The sequence below is a fragment of the Oenanthe melanoleuca genome, chromosome 4A (assembly GCF_029582105.1).
Source record: "Oenanthe melanoleuca isolate GR-GAL-2019-014 chromosome 4A, OMel1.0, whole genome shotgun sequence".
Taxonomy (NCBI): domain Eukaryota; kingdom Metazoa; phylum Chordata; class Aves; order Passeriformes; family Muscicapidae; genus Oenanthe; species Oenanthe melanoleuca.
Window position 1 is genome coordinate 6,690,532 of NC_079338.1, and position 20,448 is coordinate 6,710,979.

Here is a 20,448-nt window from a genome sequence, read left to right on the forward strand (position 1 = left end):
GGTTGGGCCCGGTGGTCAGTTTACTCAAATGCCAAAAGAACAAAGCAGTTTCAATTAATCAATATAAGTAATCCCAAAGTGATTACATTTAATTCTCATGTATTATAGGAAGTGACTAATCACTACAGGAAGCTTCTGGTTGGCAAATTTATTTGTCCCTAAATTGATTATTATCAAAAAAGTAGTTTTCCTTTTCATTTTATGGACTGATTAAATTTATTTCTGTACAAGCCACCATGAAGAAAATGAAAGAGGGATCTATTAAAAATATTTATAATTGCATTCATATCTGTATCCTCCTCTGGCACATATGGTAAGGAAGTGAAATACTAATAGCAAACATGAAAGCCTAGACATAATATTGATATATTTCTAAACAGCATTTTATCTTTGAAGAATTCCATTGCTATACTTTCAGAATCAAACCAATCACACTTTTTAAGCCATCTGTGAGCATTAGCACTCAAGGGAAAGCTACAAACTTTATATGAAAGGCATCTGCATAGACTTCCAGTTTGTTAACATTCTTATGATAAGACGGTACCATTGTAGTCCATCCTTGCAGCCTGATTTGCAGACCTGTGCACTAGAAAATACATTGTAAACTTTTGTTATTAACATTCCTAATCCAAAAATACTCATTTATAAGCCTTCATTTCGTATACAGTTATTTCTCTGCAGCTGAAGTGAGTAATGCAGATCCGTTCATCTGCAGCATGCCCAGGTCAGTGATATCACACCAAGAGTTTTCCCAAGGACATCAGAGCTGTTTCTAAGACACTATTTAGACTTCTGGGTGCTGGACAACAGGTAAGGCAGATGCTGTTATCACCACCAAAAGCAATGGATTAAAGGCATACCTCTCCTGCTTTCTCACATTTCCTGTTTGGGCCTATAAACATGGCAAATTAGACACTGGCAGGTCCAGCTCTGATGTGCTGGCTAAAGAACAGTTGGGTGGCTTGAGGAACTGGAGTTCTTCCTGACCCTCCCTACACGCATTTCAGGAAATGTGCCTACAACTCAGGAACTGCTCAAAGAAATCACACTGTCCCAAGTGCTTAGTGAGGACAGGCAAGCACAGTGCAAAAATAACTTTTATGCATATAAGCCCTGAGAGGAATGTTACATTTGTCTTTACAAACAGGCTGTAGATTTGATGGTAGATAAAGTTAGCACCTAGAGATAAAAGAAACAATGGGAGGGATTACACTGATTGCCTTTACAAACAAACTGTAGGTTTGCTGGTAAATGAAACTGGGTAACAGAACATGAAAGAAGCAACAGTGGGGGAAACTATGAATTCTATAAGAATAAAAAATTAAAAGGAAGTGTTATACATTAGAGGGGAATCTCAGGTATCAGGCGTTCCGGGAAGTCTGTGCCTCTCGAGTACCTCAGCCAATGGGGAAAGAGAGAGGGAAAAGTGGCCAGGAAATTAGGATAAAAAGGAGGCTGCGTTCTCCAAAAATTTGAGAGATCCCAGGGGAATGCCCCATGGCCTCTCCCTTTATTCAAATAAAGAAAAAGGACTCCTCTGTCTCCTTTTTGGACATAAACTTCTGGTGTTTGTGGATTAATTTTCCTTACAGCTCTGACACAGACAATTTCTCAACTTACATGGTGAGTCCAGTAATAAGATAAAGTCCCCAAACACAAAAGCCTGTGTAAACAAGATGTCATGTAAGGCTATTGAATTCTTTAATGTGGATAGCTGTCAAGGGTTGGCCTATTATTTAAATATCTACAAATTCTGTTTTGTTTGTTATTCAGGATTAACAGTTGCTGCAGATTTTAGAGGGTATTTTGAATGGCATCCTCAGCATAGTGACAACATTGCAGTTGTTTAAAATCCCAAAATAACCCATCCCCTCATTTATTTTTGACAATGAAATCTATTCCCTCTTTTTCTTCTATACCCTCTCTTCCCCCTTCTACAGCTGCCTTAGAGGGGAAGTGAATAAGCTCATCAGTATTCAGGTATTGCAAAGAGGGATGTCACCTTCTGTTAAGCAACTCTCAATTTCAAACTTTAAAACCTTGCAATTAGTAATTTGACAAGGACACCAAAGTACATGACTACTTGGCTCTGACTAAGGTGATGTTTTCTGGTGTGAGTCTACCTACAAAGTATGAGAGGAGTGATTCCTGTGAAGGGGCAAATTCTACTACTCATACGTGCAAACTGTGGGATGTAAAGCAAGTGCCATGAAGTTGGAAGCACGCGGGACGATAAAGAGGGATCTGTAACTATGCAGAGAAAGGTAGAAAAAGAAAATTGCTCAAGATTAGGATAAAGCCTTTTAGAAATTAGCAAGGAGTTGCTAATGAGGATTCTTTTAATGACACATTGTATTATGCTTGACTAAAACAAGAGTAGCAAGACCAAGAGACATAGAACTAACAATTGTAATAGTGTGTAACACTGAGTTTTTGATAATATCAATTTCTTCCTTTCTCTACTATCTTCTTGATTCACAGTTCACCTTTGGGAACAGAACTGTGAGTCAAAAAATTGAGACGTACAAAAACATTTTTCTCACAACCTCTGGAGACATCTCCTGCACTGCTCTGAGTTTACTGTGTACACAGTAGCACACTGGTTCTATTACTATAGTAGTATGTTCCAAACTCTGATTTGTGAGAACATACAAACGCCAGCTCCTTGCAGACTCTCTTATAATAAACTGCAACTGTAGCTTTTAGCGTTTACAGAGCGTTTGAGTCTTTTTCCACGAGTCCACCCTGATACAAAGAATCCTGGAGTCTCCCGCAGTGGTCTGCAGCTACTCATGAGTAACACTGCTTCATATGCTGAAAATGGCCAATACCTCCAGGGGCATCCCATCGGCATGCCAGGGATGAACCCAGTACATAGCCAGCTCCACAGAAGGCTGTGTTCTTCTGGTTCTTGAGAAGCACCACAGTAATTTTCCCAAATCAATATGTAACATACCAAGATATATTCCACTATGTATTCAGGAATTGGTACTACTCTGTGTACAACTACAGGATGGAATAGCTTGTGTCTGGTTACTAAAATAAATATTCTACATTTAATTCTTTTGTAAGTGCAAAAGCAGGAAAAAGTCAGAGATTATTTCTGTCTAACCTGCATCCTTCATATCCTACCATAATAAGTGTAGTGTACGGGATCCCAAAGACCCCATGCTGAGTTTACTCTTTTAAGCATGACACTTCAAAAAAGTAATTTGTCTGTTCTGGATACCATCATTTTCCCTTCAGTCAGTGAGACTCAAAGGTGTTTTGCAGGAGCTGTTTGATGAACAGCTCAAACTGTATGTTCTTTCTAAGCACTCTTTTCCCTATAATTTGTCAATAGTATTCTATGGTTCAAAAGGTTCGGATAAAAACCACAAAGGTTCTAGAATGTGTTAGTTCAAATAAGTAATATCTCTGATCACTTTTTATGCAAAGGACTTTCATACATTCCATGAAATGCTCTAGTGGCAAAAAGCTTTGGAAAACAGACTTGTTGAGAGGAGGTAGTTATAATGATGCCAGGGAGCAGCAGGGTATGAAAACCCCAAATATCCGTGAGAAATTAAAAGGAAAACCAAGAAATAAAAAAAGACAAAGCCCCTGCACATCTTAAAATGTCAAACCAAATATAAATTACAACTTAGAAGCATTAACAACAAAAATAAGTATTGATCTTGCTGTCAGTTTCCATGAAGATGATAATCTTATGAGACTTCTTTTAAAAATAAATAAATAGAAACTGTTTTTCACATACACAGCAGAAACTCCAGCCTCAGCTGAGCAAAATTTTCTGCCACTTCCAGCAATGGTAAGAGAGGCACAGAATTAAGCTTCTAAGAAGTGAGCAGTTGTGATCTGGTTACCTCTTCTGCACTGCTGCCTCTCAGGCAATGCTCCATCTGCCTTTGGAAGCAGGCCAGGGAGTGAGGAGGCAATTGGAGGCTAAAGCATCATGCTGTTTCAATATACTTTGAGAAGAGAAGTGTTCATCTCTTCACCAAGAGTATTCCATCCCTATAATAAAAGGATGGAATTACAGAACAGAGAGCAATGGGAGACAAACAGATTTTGTCCCACTTACTTTGTCCATCTAGAACTTGATTTTCCAAACTTACTGTTGTTACATAAATCTGTAATACAGGTTTGAATGAGCATAGCTACTCATCACTACTGCAGGTATGAGTGGAGTAGGTCTCAGGATCTCCATCACGGATACCCTGTGGGTAAGAAATGCAAAGGGGAAAAAAGGACCAGTAAAGCCTGGCTTGTACTCACATAGACACAAGGTAAAATTTGATTGCCTTAGGGAAGATCATTCTTTCTCCTCCTGAAATTCCTTGACTCCTTCACAGAACACCTGTCACCTTCAGCAGCAGAACCATACCAAGATGATGCTTCACTAGACAACTCCAACTTACTGCAGGAATATATGGGGGAAAGCAGCATGTGATCTTGTTGAAAGCTGCTCTGCACATCTTGGCTGTGTGAAAATACTTATACTTTAAAATATTTTTTAGGTTGTGTTTTGTTTTGTTTTTTTCTTCTTTTCCTTGTTAGATATACATGTTCACTACAGTACAAGTTAAAAAAGAAATGTCTGGTAGACTTTTGTAAAGCTGAAAGCCCAGGGAAGATAAATCACCTCATGCTATCCTCTTACTGAAGTCATCCTTTGTGAGTGCAGAACTGGTAATCCAGCATACCTCTTTGGACCACTGTGCTGAAGCTTTCTGATTTTCTCTAATGTGTAAATTTGATAGCTCCTAGATCCAAAATGTCATCTTGCTAGATCTCAGACCTGAAGCAAAGGTTAAAAAAAAAAAAAGCCAAAAAAACAACCAATCAAGCAAACAAAAAAATTAAATCTCATTTTGTGTTGTTCACTTTCATTTCCTGTCTCCCATGTAATTTGGTTAACAATTCGTCTGGATCTTCATGGCTGAAAAATCAGAGACTTAAGTGAGCTGTATTGTTTTTGGATATCTTTGTATGTCTTTTCAGTGTGGTGAGATGTTAATAAGTCCTTGTCACAGAATATGCAGCAAGTAACTGGTTAAGTGTTTTGTCTCTGTAAAAGCCATGTACAGTCATATTGATATTTAACCCAATTCTGGTTTTCCCTGAATGCATTGAAAAAGGAGCTATGATATATCCAACTTCTGATAAGATGAAGCTTGATTTATCCTTGTCCTGCACCACTGGCTGAAGTATGTTGCATTGTGTTAGTACATCAGAGTGCCAGTGTTGTAACTCACATGCAACACTGTTGCAAATGATTGCTCTGTTGTGAGGCACCCTGAGTGGAACTCACCTCTTGCGTCCAACATCCAAAACCTCTTACTTGATTTGAAGGTATTTAAGCATTTATCTTGTTCTTACTTGACTTCTGAGAAAAGCTCAGAGGAGTCACAGACAGAAATTACATTTGTAGTGTGTGTTATCCAGACACACAGATCCTTGAGATTCTTGGAACACTTGACCTGTGTCAGTACTAAAGTTCTTATCCTGATTAATGCTGTAGGTAAAATTTCTAGGTGCCTTTACTCAAGAAAAAGGAGTAATGTAAATAGCTAGAAGCTTAGTGTTCATCTGGAACAAGTAGCTCAATCGAGCTGAAAGTAAACAACTCAAATAAGCCTTGTTTTGTGCTGGATGGGTTTTAAGAATAGAAGAATATATTAATTTTGCCAGGACAATATGCATGATCTGAACCTCCATCAAAGTCTTGAAGGAAATGAAGAAGGAAGGAACTAAGAAGAAAGGAATTAAAAGGTAATTAAGAAGGCCTCAAAGGAAAGAATTGGCTCTGATAAATCACTGCTATGAGGAAATGGATAGGATTTATTTATAGAACAATGATCCAATGCCTTCTTTTCAATCTTTATCTTAAACAACTATTAAACACAATGAAAAAAGAAGTTATGCAAGAAAGCTCAGGAGTAGAGTAACATAAAAAATTAATAACTTGGAAGTTGTGGTGAGGCTGAAAAACCACACAAACTGTAAGAAAAGAGGCATGGAACACAACTTGCTTCAATGACCTTCCTTTCAACAGGAGAACAAGTAATGAGTGAGACCAGCTGAACAGTTTAAGACAAAAAATATAGACTATAAACAGATACATCTTTTGAAGGTAACATCAAGTCTTCTTAGGCCAAAGAGCTGCACAACAATGAATTTTCTAACATCCAACTGGCAGAATAGCCTGTGAAATTCATAGTGGTTAAATATTGTAACTTGCTTCACATCACAATCATAGTTGGCATTAATATAAACAGAAACTTGTTGAACTGCTACAACTTTACAAATAGGTTTCAGGCTCGAGGACAGTAATTGAGAGGCACAACATGCAACAGACAGAAGCAAAAAGTTCAAGGCTAAAGGCTTTAAATAATTCTAACTTCCCAAGGAGGACACAAATCAATATTATTGCAGGAATTATTAAAATTCTCATTGAAACTGAAGGCCCTCATTTCAGAACCAAACAGCTGTGTGTAATGCCAATGACAACAAGCATATACTTATTAGATCATTACTGTTCTTAACTGTGCAAAATTACTGGCTGGTATAAAGACATTATAATAGATTGAACAATCTCTTCTTTGTCAATTATCAGTCAAACTCTGTTTATTCTGAGAATAAAGTAAGGCCTACTGAAATTCAAATGGGGATTTTCAAACCTGAAGATTTGTTTTTGTAAACAATTTGATGTTTCTGTCATAGACCATGAAAGATGATCCTAGAAACAGTTCATGACTCCTCTGTCAGCAACATCAGTCAGTTATTGCTGAACTGCTATCCCCCCTTTAAATGCTGCAGTGTTCCAGTCACCTAACATGGGCACTTTGAGAAGCAAAAAGGACATATGAATTATATGGTATATTAGAAAGGAGTCAAGGCTGACTGTCAACAGAAAAGCAAGCTTTTCAAATTAGAAGGCTGATTCAGGTTTTGTTTCCTTCATTTAATTTTGGTCTGTCAAGGACAGGAATGTTCCTGGTTTATATTTTTAAAGCAGAATAAGGATACAAGTAGATGGCTTATGAAAGCAGTAATGGCAGTGACTATAAAAAAGACCCTACATATCTCTTCTTGAACTAATTTGAGAAAATAGATAAATGAAGGTAAACTGTCTCAGGGAATTCACTTCAATTCCCAGCATTCAAGTCTTGACCAGCTGTAGACACATAGTCTTAACCGAAAGCAGATTACTTGCTGCTTCTTTTGTCTTCTGCCCATATTACTTCTCCTACCCTTGAATTACTATAAAATGTAAACTTAAGATAAATCTTTTAAGTCTTTCAGTTTAGATAAGAGCCTGAGTTTCCTTTACTCTTCATCTCTCCCTAACATTACCCTCACATGTGTAGGTAGTATCTAGCCATAGTAATCAGGAAATCTGAGACCACAAAAAAAAAAAAAAATATAAGAAACCTCCTAAAATTCACAATTATTTGACTTTAAACCAAAAAAATTAGTTCTAGCTCTCCTGAGGTACCACTACAAAAGTATGTTCCCTGAGCTTTCATTTCTTTAACCAAGGATTATTTTCCTAGTTCTTCATACCTCATAGGAACTGTTTTGCTCCCTGGGCAGTCAGCCAAACATTGTAACTGCAAAACAAATCTTTCTTGATTTACTTCTATGGAACTTCATTAATATTCTCAGAAATGCCAAGCTGCTTTATTAGCCTTCTGAATTATTAAAAATTCTCAAGCTAATTCCTTGTTATTAATATTTTGACCTTGTTTTATGATTGCATCTGGCTGCAGATTATGCTTATAGGTCTTGTCTAGTAGCTTCTTTGTGCCTTGCAGTAGATGTATTTTATCTTGGACAAATACATTATGCATAATTGTTCTGTCTTGCAAACAAATGATGCTCAGCTTTTTCAAAGCATAATTAAAACCAAGGTTCTCATTTCCAATTGTTTAAGCCTGTTAATTCTTTGGTTCCTTCCAAGCTTTTGTACTGCCCTGGCACAGATCCTATTGTGGCCCTTTCCATCTTATCAGTCTCTGATGAAGACTGTCTAGCCTTCATCCTTTCCTTCCCATTTCTTTCATTATGTGTTCTTGCTTTTTTCTTATCCTGATTTCTTCCCAGTCTCCTCACACCCTCCTCACTTCCATTCCTCGTGCTGGCATGCCCTTGCTTTATCACTTGAATATATTGTGCAGAAAGCTTCTGGTGTGGATGTCTGTCAGCTGTTTGTGCTCTTGCCAGTGGAGTTACTGTTGTATCTACAATCTGCCTGTGAGTATCTCCAGATGAATCATGCCTGTGAATAGATCTGTAGTAACTAATGAATACTGTCAAGAGCTACGAATGGCTGTGGTATTTAACAAATCACATTGCATGTATACCTAACTTCTTAGTTGGTATAAATTGTCAGTCCTGCTAGCAGGTGGTGGAAGATTTAGACCATTTACTTAATTTCATCTTTCTCCAAAAGCTAAAGCTTAAGATATGATTGTTGGGGTTTTTGTTTGTTTGTTTGTTTTATTAGCATTTCATTTACAATATAAATTTTCACTTCAAAAAAACTACCACCAGATAATCTATCCTATCATGGAATCATAGTGTAAACAATCCTGATCTGCTATAGAATTTCATAGGTCTTGTTACAGTCAAACTCATCAGCATGAATTAGATTAACATCTATCTCCCAGAGAGCTATATGGGCTTTATTTAAAAAGGGAAAATCTTCTGTTTCTCAGGATCATTTGTTTCAACAGCTAATTACTCTCACTTAAACAAATGGACAAACCAAAAAACTCCAAACAACAGAAAGCCCAGTTCTCGCCTTTCTGACAACAATTTGTTTCACTTAAGTCCACCTTGATTCTTTTTATGCCTTTTCTATCTTGGCTGAAGATTTTTAGCACCCAGTATTTTGTCTCCAAGAAGGCACATACATAATTTGGATTTTTTCAAATTTGTACTTGAAACATTTCTGAGTGAATACTGGATTATGACAAACTTTTTGTAGAGCTGTGCTTAAATGTCCGGGTATTTAATTGTCCTAGACACTGAAATGTCCCAGAGTTGCCCAGAGATTCTGAAACTGTCACTCAAATTCTGCTCAGCCTGGAGAAGAGAGGCCCCAGAGAGACCTTAGAGCACCTTCCAGTACCTAAGGGGCTCCGAGGCAGCTGGAGAGGGACTTTTACGAGACCATGTAGCACCAGGACCCGCACAACTGGGTCTATACTGGCAGAAGCCTGGTTTGCGCCAGAAATGAGGGAAAAAATCCTGGAGAAGCCGAAGCACCGGCTTAGCTCCGCCGCCCGGCTCCGCCCCGCTCATCTCCTGGCAGAGCCGCCGCCGTGCCCGGTACGCATGCGCAGCGCGCACTCGCGAAGCCCGGCATTGCTTGGCCCGCCCGGTTCCCGGCAGAGGGCCGCGCGCATGCGCAGGGCGACGGCGAGGCCCGGGCAGACCAGGCCCTGGAGAGGTGTCGGGGCCGCGCCATGAGCGCCTGGTAGAGGGGCCGCGATGAACCTGCGCGGCTTCTTCCAGGACTTCAACCCCAGGTGAGTACGGCACGAGCAGCCCCGGCCTGGCAAGGTTAGCCCGGGGGCCTGGTCGGGAGCGGCGCTGGGTGCGAGACCCATCAGTTCTGGAGGGGAGGGCGGCCTCGGGTGGCCCTTCCGCACCGCCGCCTCGGATGGTATTTGGAACACGCCGTTCTCGGCCGGTTTCCTGTCCAGAATGATTGAATCAACCGTGTTGGAAAATATCTCTGAGATCATCGAATCCAGCCTTCCCAGCGCCCCGGGTGTCGGTGCGCGCTCCCCGCGGCTGGTTTGCATTCAGGGGCTGGGAAAGCGAGTGCTCTACATCTGCTTTCCAGCCTCACTTCCAGTCATCTGCTTTGTTATTGTGTAGCTTTCGCAGATTACTCCCAGGCTCTTTCTTGTGTTTGAATGTTTCCCCGCTGTGCTTTGGGGTGCGGAGGGTCCGCACGCCTCCGCGCAGGCTGTGATCGTGAGGCGAGCACCGTGGAAGGCGAGCCCTTCCTTCGGGCTCCCTTAAAATTAACAATGTGATGGTCACTGCAAACTGGGGAGTCTGGTGGCTCTCCAAGCAAGTACGGACATATAACTTTTAAAGAAACGGAGAGAACGAGTTAAATTTTTCCGGGTTTTACCAGTTATTTCAAGACCACAGACTAAGGGTCTGTAAGTAAGTTCTGCAACATGGCTTGAGATACTGAGAGTCCTGGAAAAACCTTGCACGTGAAAGAGGCCTTACATGATGCCATTTATAGCAGGCTGTGTTCAGTCAATTGTTTTGACAAACAAAAGCTCCAGGAAATGCATTGTTACAGAGGCTGAAATTATCAATTGAAATATGTGTGGTCAGAGTAAAGGAAGAGTAAGAGCAGAAGTCTTAGGAGCTTATAAAGTTTTGTTACTGCAGAGCAATGCTTGCAGCTTATTTGGGTGCTGAGTGATGAATGGGAAAACCGAATGTTGCACTTTTGCAGGTGTCTTTCTGTTCTGATGCGCCTGGAACACCCAGGGAGCAGTGGTGTTTCACTGCTGCATTTATTGAGGAGCCAGGGAAAGTACAAATTACAGAAATATTGAATGTCAAAAAAGGATGACTAGCCAAGGAACTGAGACATCTCTTTGTTGCTACGAAGTGTGACTGGTTTATATCATCCTATCCTGAGGTAGTTGCTGGCACAATAAATCTGGTTTTATTATTAAGGTGCACTTGTTCTGAGACAAAACATCTTGATATCAAATGTAGTCATCTTGATCTGATGAATGCATTGTTGTTTGATGTGAGTGAAGGTGGGTAGTTTGAGTTGTGCTGTTGGAGAAATGGTAGCATTCCTGACTGTTGCTGCATTATTCTGTTCCTTAGGTTATCCATGTTGAAAGTTACAGGTTTTGTAAAGCAGTCTGTGAGCTTCTGGTGGATGGGTGGGAGACTTTTCCCTTCCTGTCCTTTGAAGAAATCGTCTACTGTGTAATTGTTCTGTCTGATTTTTGGTGGTACAAGAAGTTGCTGTGCCACTGCTCAAGTATTCTGGATGTGTTTATTCATTCTTAAATTGACTTTGTTATAAACTGTATCAATGTAGCTATTTCAAATTTTTTAAGCATCACCCTCAATATTCCAGTGAGAAACTTCAGTGTATAATAGGTAATTTTGCTCAAAGTTTAACGTGTTGGATTTTTCTTTTCTACAGTATTGGTTTTTTAACTGAATGTGAATTTACAATTCATAATAACTTTTAACCTTTAGTTAAAATTGGTGTGGACAAAATTTCATAAATTTTGAATATCAAAAGCTACTTCATTTGATTTATATGACAGAAAACATGTTTTAGAAACATGTACAGCTGGTATATTTGTGAGCCTTTAATAATACAGCTCTTGACTGGATCCTTGTGGAAGGGAACTTTATCTCAGTCCATTCAATGAGATAGTTATGCCAAAATGCTTTTGATGTGTTTCCTTGAACCAATGATTTTATAAGTGAAAGAGATGATGACCACCTGTGCTGTATCTATGATGAAGTATTTGATTCTTTGTAAATAAGCTTGACATGTTTTCTCTTAAGAAGTATCTCAGTGAAATTTCAGCTGTGACTAATTTTGTTGTCCTCTACAAAGCTAATGTGAAGTTGCCTGCCTTGATTCCTCACTGGGTTTTTTGTTTGTTTGTTCAATAGCAAATTCCTTATTTATGCCTGCCTGCTGCTCTTCTCTGTGCTGCTCTCTCTACGTCTGGATGACAAAATTCAGTGGAGTTACTGGGCTGTGTTTGCTCCAATATGGCTATGGAAGTTAATGGTGATTGTTGGTGCCTCAGTGGGAACAGGAGTATGGGCCCGAAACCCACAGTATCGGTAAGTTGATGATGTTTGTTTGGCATAACAGAAGGAATGTTGTGTCTTGTCAGTCTAGGACAAAATAACTTCCACATCTTTAGATATATCACTGTTGAGTTTTTTGGTAATTTGAGTAGAATGTGAATTTGAAGGTCCCAGGTCAAAAGAAAAATTACTTTAAATGTAGTGCAATAAATGTACTTTTCTGTCTGTGGTGAATACTAAATGAAACATTTTGGTGCACAGATCTCCTGATACACCCACATGCGATGTGGTTCAGATCTTGTTTGCTACTTCTAGTAATGGGTCTAATGGTGTAGGGAGAAGGTCTGTGTTTGCTGTTATTTTACAGGCATTTTACTGTTAGTAACAGAAAATATCTGTTGCAGTACTTTGGCTTAGGTAAATAAAAAAATTCTAGGGAAAGATGTTGATTCAAGGAATGCTGGTGCAGAAATCAAACAGATAATTTTAAATTTAGCTTATTTCCTAACAAGCCTGCATGAGAGCTGACTGTTGATATACTAGGAAAGAAATCCTATTCTATCTGCCCAGCTATGGAATCCTTAAAAATTTTTCAAATTGTGAAAATCCCACTGCAGCCCTTGACTAAAATACTTCCAATGTGCAACTTTATCGGCAAGAAATCTGATTAGGTCATCAAGAGTGGCGTTTAATGGGTATAATGTGTATGTTTCTTAAAAACAAGCGTTAATAGCTGAAGCTCAAGCAAATGTCCTGGGATGTTTGCAGGGTAATGTGCATTCTTACAGGCAAGTAAATTTTTCCTTATCCTCTCTTCAGAGCAGAAGGAGAAACCTGTGTGGAGTTCAAAGCTATGTTAATTGCAGTAGGCATCCACCTGCTATTGCTGATGTTTGAAGTCCTGGTGTGTGACAGGATTGAAAGAGGAACCCACTTCTGGCTTCTGGTCTTCATGCCACTGTTCTTTGTGTCTCCAGTCTCAGTTGCAGCTTGTGTGTGGGGATTCCGACATGACAGGTCTCTGGAGGTGAGGCTTCATTTATGATGTGTAAAAGTTGTGGCATTGCAGGACTTGGGATCAATTCTGTGGTAGTTTGTCTCTCAGGAAAGCACAATACAGAAGACTACATCAGTCCAATTAATTGCACTCGCCTGTAAATGCACTCACCTGCAAATGGGAGTGAAATCAGGGTCAGGAATAATATAACTTTTTCTAGTATATTCCAGTTTCTTCAACTACCAAATTGCATGTTTTGAACCTGTTTTTTTTTTTTTTTTTTCAGTTAAAATAACTCGCCAGGAATGCTTAATGTAGATCAATACGAAACATTTAGATGGAAACAAAAGAAAAAAATTCCACTGATTGCAAAGCACTATCTCTAGGCAGAATTGAGTTTCCAGAGCCCCACATAATCAGGGCTGAAAATATCTTAATATCACAATTTGTGTGTTTAATCTTTAATTTGGGAATGTGAAAGGTAGGCAGTAACATTAGGTTTTTATTTTCTGCCTCTATCTTATCTCTAACTCCCTTTCGTTCTGGAAGAACCTTGGAAGGATTTTCAAGGTGCTCCTACAATTGTGACATTTTGCAATAAATTTAGATTCCATATTGATTTTTTTAAAGGAGTTTTTCGTTTTGCTATGTCCTCAAACTACACCATGACAGTTAAAAATCTGATTTTTAGATTAGGCTCAGCTTTATCAGGTATTTGAATTTCAAAGGCCTATTTCTCTAACATTAGTGTAAGATGAGTTTTTCACTAGAGAGAAACATTTTTGGTAAGTGATTGTTGATGATGGCTGGTAAACTGATATCCTGAGTTCATTTTGAAACATTTGCCAATAGAATTTTATTTTGCAGGGTTTTATTACCAGTTAACCAATTGCTAAAAGTAAAATTTGCTTGGAGGTGCTTGCCATCTACTGGATGATGCTTGATTACCCATTGATTTACAGATGACTGCACAGCTGCTAAGTACTGGCAGAAGAAAGTGGAACCCATAAAAGGAAACAGCTGTCTCAACTAATTTTTTTTTTTTTACTCTTAGTCATCTTCACTTAGTGCTCTTCTGCTTTCTCTTCTTTTTACTCTGTGAGGATTTCATTATTTCCCTTTCATTTGCTAGAAACATGAAGGGTCTGCCTTTAATCCAGGACATCCGTTTTTGACTTGAGTAATCAAAGCAGTTGTTAATCTGTTATTATTTTCATAAATATTTAATCTGAAGCACATTATCTTTTCATTCCTGTTCTGCATCTGATTAGGTTATCAGTAAGTATGGGCTGAGTTTTTGTCCCTGTGTCATATTCGGCTCAAAAATAGCTTCCTTACATGTGTTACACTCTTTTATAGTCAGTAAAACACTATTTAAAGCACGTTGAATTTATTAAGTTGTGAGCACTGCAAATATGTGTGCATATTTGCCATGTAGATCTCATATGTTAACTTGATTCTAAAAATTATTTACAATCGATCCTCTGATTTTTATATTTTTCTCTCTCTCATTGCTCTTGCAGCTTTCTGGTTGCTTGGTCTTACTCTTGAGTGGAGGGGGGAGGATTGGTGGTTTATTCTTTTAGGAAAGCCAGTGGTAAAAAAATTTAAATCTGCTTTTTCAGACTTTTCAAAGTAGTTTGTATTTGAACAGTGGAGACTTTGGCGTGGTCCCTGAAGCTGGCTGAAGGCGCCTGCTGGCTGTTGGATTTTTGTCTCCCTGCACTGTAACTTTCAAAGGCATTTATCAGATCACAGTCTACACTGACTAACACAATCATGTGTGTTAGTGAAAAGTAGCATGTAGTGTCTGCCTTCAGAGAAATATTACATTTAAAAGAGGCCTTACATAACTGCATGCTTTTTATTAAAATGAGTAATGTTTCTAGCTTGCATTCAAAAGCTTCAGTGAGAGTTTTGAGGTAATAATTCTGTGGTCTCTGAAAATCCTACCCATTGTAGGGCTGCCCATAAAATTTGGAAATAGAATCTTGCCATGTGTGATAGTGTTTCATTGTCTCACTTCGTTCAAGCTAGGCATAGACTTTTTTTAACAAAAAGTATACTGAAGGGCTGTTTCTCATAGTGGCAAGCAGGACTCATGAAAACCTTTCACTAACATTTTAAGAAGTATTGCTTTTCTCTGTTGCCACAAAACCCATGTCTTCAGTGTTGTTTAAAATATCTCTCAATTATACAGTAAATTATTTGAATTTGGACGTCATATTCCAATATTCCATGTATTTATTGTTTTCCCTAGATAGAGCTTTAAATTTTACTTACACTTTTAATTTGGACTCTTGGTAGTTCTGCCCATTACTGAAACTATGAAATATTCCAGAAGATTAATTTTGCTACTTTTAAGTTGAAGGTCTTTTTACTACTTAATTTAATTCTAGTGGCATTCTTGTATGAAAAGTACAGTTGTTTTCTGATGCCTTGCTTTTTTCATTCTGATTAGTTTGGCTTTTCTTATTTCTCGAACTACTCTAAGTGCCTTTTTTTTTTTTTTTTTTTTAAATACTAGGAAGATCTTGAAAACAGCTGACTCTACATTATGTGGTTGGGATCACACCCACACAGATTTAGGGATGTCTAGTAATAGAAAATGTAAATGCAAGAGTTAAGTAATGTTTTTTTTTCTTTTTTTTTTCTAGCTGGAAATCTTGTGTTCAGTCAATATTCTGCAGTTCATATTTATTGCACTCAGACTAGATGAGATCATCAGATGGCCATGGCTTGTATGTAACCAGTCTTTCCTTCTTACCTCTGTTTAAATGCTGAATTTCATTAAGGTACTTATTCTAGGGAACAGTTAATACATGAAGAGTCCATTATTCCATTTTTGCTTGCTTAGCAGTCGTTCACTGAAGATCTGGCATTTCATTCAGTGATCATGGGAATCAGAGGCTGTTCTTTGGGCACATCATCCTGTGAGGGATGAGGAATGTGCCATCAACTGCAGTTAGTCTCTGAGCAGCAGTTGAAAGGGAAATTCTCACCCAAAGTTCCCAATGGGAACACTAAACAAGACATGAAAATTATTGATAAGTTAGAGAATGTATTGGTAAATAATTAGTTTTATTTGTTGTGTTACCATGAATGTAAATCCACTTACTTTGCAGGTAGTCACTGTCAAAACTGCTGAGATGTTCTGTCCCAAGTCCCTTTAGAATACAAAAGCGCTATTTCTGTATCTGGTTTTTGTAAATTCCCACAAAACTGACACTGGCATGGTTGTCTGTCCTTTCTATTGTAAAAAAAAAAAAAAAAAAAACAAAAACTTGAGAAATAATTGAAATCCTGTAAAGTAAGGTATCCAGTGTAGGAAGTACTTGCTAAAAATCAGTTTCAAGTACAGTTTGAGCCCATGCAAAATCACAGAAATCTTACCAAAGTGGAACTACATAGCCTTAATTTTAAATTGTTTCAGCTTGATGAGGTTTAGAAAGTTGGGGAACCCCTGAACTGATTTGTTTTGAAACAACACACGAGTTTCATGCACATTAGTTGAAAACCTAATTTTCTTGTTTAGGCTTAATACATAGACTCTCTTTACATATTAAGAAAACAATCCACAACTGAAACAAAAAAAAGGTGTCTTTCTTTCAGGTTGTGTGTGTTCCACTGTGGATCTTGATGTCCTTCCTGTGCCTCGTTGTCCTCTATTACATCGTGTGGTCTGTGCTGTTCCTGCGGTCCATGGATGTGATTGCTGAGCAGAGGAGGACACACATAACCATGGCTGTCAGCTGGATGACAATTGTAGTTCCACTGCTCACATTTGAGGTAGGAAAAGCCATAATGAATTTGATATATCTTGTTCTTTTCCAGAAAGTAATGAATGATGATTTTTTAACTTAATGAAATGAGAATGCTGCTCTTTGTTTTAGAATAAAATACTAACAGCAAATATGAAACACAAATGAGAAGTCATTTGTCTTGGTTTGAAAGACAGGTATCTGCTATGAAAGGCAGGATCTTCTGTTGAAATGTAAAATGTAAACCTCCCTCCAAATTATTATAATTTTAAAATTAAGGGGCTCTCAGACAAAGATATGGGAATAGGAATAACAGTTCTTTACTAGGAAATATTAAAATAGAAATACAGTATTACAAAAAACAAACCTAAAACACTGACAGAGTCAGAATACAACCTGATACCCCGTCAGTCAGGGTAGCAAGCCTGATTAAATGGTGGCTGCAGTCCTCCTGGAGTGACAGATGTGGTTCAGCTGAAGCAGTGATCCTGTAGAAGATGCAGCTTTCTTCCGAAGGTCCAGTGATGATGTAGAAAGGTCTGGTTTTCCTCTGGAATCTAGCAGAAAAAGGCTGCTCTGATGTTCCAAATACCAGATTTTATCTGGGTAGGAAATGCTTGGCTCCTCCCCCAGGGTGGAGCATCTCCCAGTGGGATGATGTAATTTTATCAGTCATGCAGTGGGACTCAATGGCCCATTAATGGAAGGTATCTCCCCTGGAATAAGGATGGGTGGTGGAAAAGATAAGGAACACTGCCCTACTGGGTTTTTAACAGATGGTCCATTAGCAGAGGATATCTCCCACAGAGATAAGGATCAATGCCCCACCTGGTTTCAACACATGGTGATAGACTTCATACTTTTGGTCACATCCTGTATTGCAGCCTAAGAAATTTATGTTCCCTTAAAGTTTCTTGAGTAAAATCTGTATCACATTGGAACTATAACTACATGCTCCCGTGAAGGCCATTTTTTCCTCAGAGATGTGTGAAATTAAAGATTTCAGATCCAGCATATGCTTTAAGCAGTTTGAAAGTGAGTATTGCAATCAAACTGACATCACATAATTTTATTTTTTTTTGCCATTTAGATCTTGCTAGTACACAGACTAGATGGGCATAATTCTTTTTCTTTCATACCCATATTTGTTCCTCTCTGGCTTTCACTGATAACATTAATGGCAACAACATTTGGACAAAAAGGAGGCAATCACTGTAAGTATTTCAGAATCCTGGAAACAGATTAAAATTAAATGTATTTTATTAAGATTTGTATTTTTAAAAAGGGCTTTTCTGTTGCTATTGTTTTCAGGCAGTTGTAGTAAGGTTTCAGTGCTTACAGTGTCCTCCCCTGTGGCACTGTTTATTTTGGTTGAGATGCTAAGTCTTTTGTGTTCTACTCTGTACTGATGTGACCTGACACTGTGTAATGTGTGAAACGGAATGGATTCTTGCTGGGATAGTGTAACTGTAATATGTGTAGATGGATTTATGCACAGGCATGCATTTGCAGACATAGAACTGTACAAATGGTTGTACAGGCTGTCTTTCTGTATATAACCTAAATTGAAATGTTATGATAGGCGTAAGGAACACTTGAGAAGCAGCATTAACAAATCGTATTTATATTCAAGCAATTAAGAGACCTTAAATGGTCTTACTTAATTAAGTGTTTATTCTGTTAATAGTGTAAAATGATCTGGTTTATTTTAGGGTGGTTTGGAATTCGCAAAGACTTTTGCCAGTTCCTGCTTGAAATTTTCCCATTCTTGAGAGAATATGGAAATATCTCTTATGATCTTCATCATGAAGATAATGAAGAGACAGAAGAAATGCCACTGCCTGAACCGCCAAAAATTGCACCAATGTTTCGAAAAAAGACTGGAGTGGTCATTACACAGAGTCCTGGAAAATATGTGATTCCACCTCCCAAGTTAAACATTGATATGCCAGATTAAGATGACAGTAGCATATTAAACTTGAATTTGTCATCAGCAGACAGATGTATTTCATCTCATGCCTTGTCCCAGTTCCTTTAAAATAGGTATTGCTGAATCAGTGGCTTGGATTACACGAATCAGAAATCCTGAAGATAATCTGAGTGCTTTTCCAGAAATACGTGGTTGTCTAATTTGTGAACCTTCCTAACAGGTTGGTTGCACGCTTGCCTGTATAGTATTTATATGAACATTTTTAGCAGTGTAATATATTGTTTAAAAGTCCTGTTGTGTACAGTATAAGTATTATCTAAAAGTATTTTTTTAAAAACCCTGTATGAAATGCCTATGCTATTCCAGGTGTCTTTTAGGTCCTAAATATACACTTGTTTTCATGTCTCTCTTAAATGCTTTGGGATGCCTTAGCATAGTACCTCTTTACTTCTTTCTCTGTTCAGCCACAATCATTGTCTCAACCAGAGAGGCCACAGGAGTGTTGCACTTCTGAGGTAACACTGGAAAGCTTTTTTTTGGGGGGAAAAGTAGAATATATGATGACTTACATGATGCTGTTGAGTTAGCTATGTAAATTTTCATGTATTTTAACTTTTGTGCTGGCTTGGAAGTTGCATGTTGTTTTTGTTGCTTTTCCAGTTTCGTGTTTTGATTCTTCTTGAGCAGCATGTACCATTCTCCCATTAGACCAATAAGCTGTTTCTCCTTCCATTGTGTGGTTTATGCCAGAAACATTTGTGGTAGGTTTCACAGCTGTTGGTTAGCTGGTATAAATATCATAGCTTGGTTTTCGTTACCAACTTCGCGTTGGTCAGTGTAAATGATTAAACTTTTCAAGATAGGATCTTGTTGGTGTTGGCATAGCATTTTTTTTTGTCTGAAGACCTGCTTTGACAGTGTGCCTTGGACTTAGAGGTGCTTTGGAGAAATAGAGTCTATGAAATGTGTAGTCCTGTAGCTTATAAAAACAGGTGTCTGATGTTCCCAAATCCTTGCAGCTGCACTCTGTTTAGGTAACCCACAGTTTAGATAGCTTAAATACTATGGCTTTCATTTCTTTAGTGTTAGGATGGCAGTAAGTGCAGAGTGTGTGGACATTTCTGCATGTGTTCAAGGTCTATGCCTGAAAAACTTGGATGCAGCACTTCCATTTGTGATGCTCCAGATGTCCCCTTTCTTGGCTGTGGACCAGCTACTGCCTGAAACCCAATCCAGCACTATGCCATCCCACAGTTTAAATTTTGTTTATTATATGTTTTTATTTTATTTATATGTATTTTTTTATTTATATTTATTTTATTACATTCTGGTTCAAAAAATCTATCATCAGTGGGATTGTTACTGGATGTCAATTTGCCTGCACCACCATGGAAAAGAAAATCAGATGCTGAGCTTGAGAAGCCACTTCCCAGGAGGAGAGCAGTCTGTGCACAGCAGGTCCAAGGGAAAACAGGCACAGCTCTGCACTGGGGAAGGCCTCACCTGCCAAGCAGAATGCCAAGGCAGTCCTCGAGGCAGTGGTGCCCATACAACTCCATGCGCTGCTCCTCAGACAAACACAGAGGAGCTCCAACCTCTGTGCTTTCCCTTCAGCCAAGGCACAGCAGGGCCTGGCTGGGGCCAGGGAGCTGCTCTGCTTCACACAGCCCTGCCCTGCAGTCACTTCCCACTCCTCCAGCTGTGCTGGCAGCAGCTCGTCTGTGTTGGTGTCATGGCCCAGCTCCACATGTGGTTCAGACAGGGCATATGCAGGCGCCTGGGTGCCAGCACTGGGGGTGCAAGGTACCTCACACAGCTCTGGCAGAAGTGCTGTAGTCTAAGGGGACAGTTTCCCAAGTGCTCCAGTAAAGTGAATATGAAGGCTCTGCTACTTGTCCTGTTCTTAGAGCTGTGCCTAGGTG

General features: G+C 38.8%; 1 protein-coding gene across 1 annotated transcript; it reads left to right on the plus strand.

Annotated features, from left to right (window-relative positions):
• Positions 1 to 9,341: 9,341 nt before the first annotated feature.
• Positions 9,342 to 19,391, plus strand: TMEM185A (transmembrane protein 185A). Its single transcript, XM_056491821.1, has 7 exons — positions 9,342 to 9,539; positions 11,695 to 11,871; positions 12,658 to 12,865; positions 15,493 to 15,576; positions 16,448 to 16,624; positions 17,687 to 17,810; positions 18,309 to 19,391. The coding sequence occupies exons 1-7, from the start codon at positions 9,502 to 9,504 to the stop codon at positions 18,551 to 18,553; spliced, it is 1,053 nt and encodes a 350-aa protein (XP_056347796.1). The 5' UTR covers positions 9,342 to 9,501; the 3' UTR covers positions 18,554 to 19,391.
• Positions 19,392 to 20,448: the final 1,057 nt, after the last annotated feature.

Excerpts from the sequence above, each read along its gene's own strand:
- TMEM185A (XM_056491821.1), top strand. The coding sequence starts at position 9,502 with ATGAACCTGCGCGGCTTCTTCCAGGACTTCAACCCCAG. Across the intron at positions 9,540-11,694 it reads TTCCAGGACTTCAACCCCAG|CAAATTCCTTATTTATGCCT; the intron begins GTGAGTACGGCA and ends TTTGTTCAATAG. Across the intron at positions 17,811-18,308 it reads ACAAAAAGGAGGCAATCACT|GGTGGTTTGGAATTCGCAAA; the intron begins GTAAGTATTTCA and ends GGTTTATTTTAG.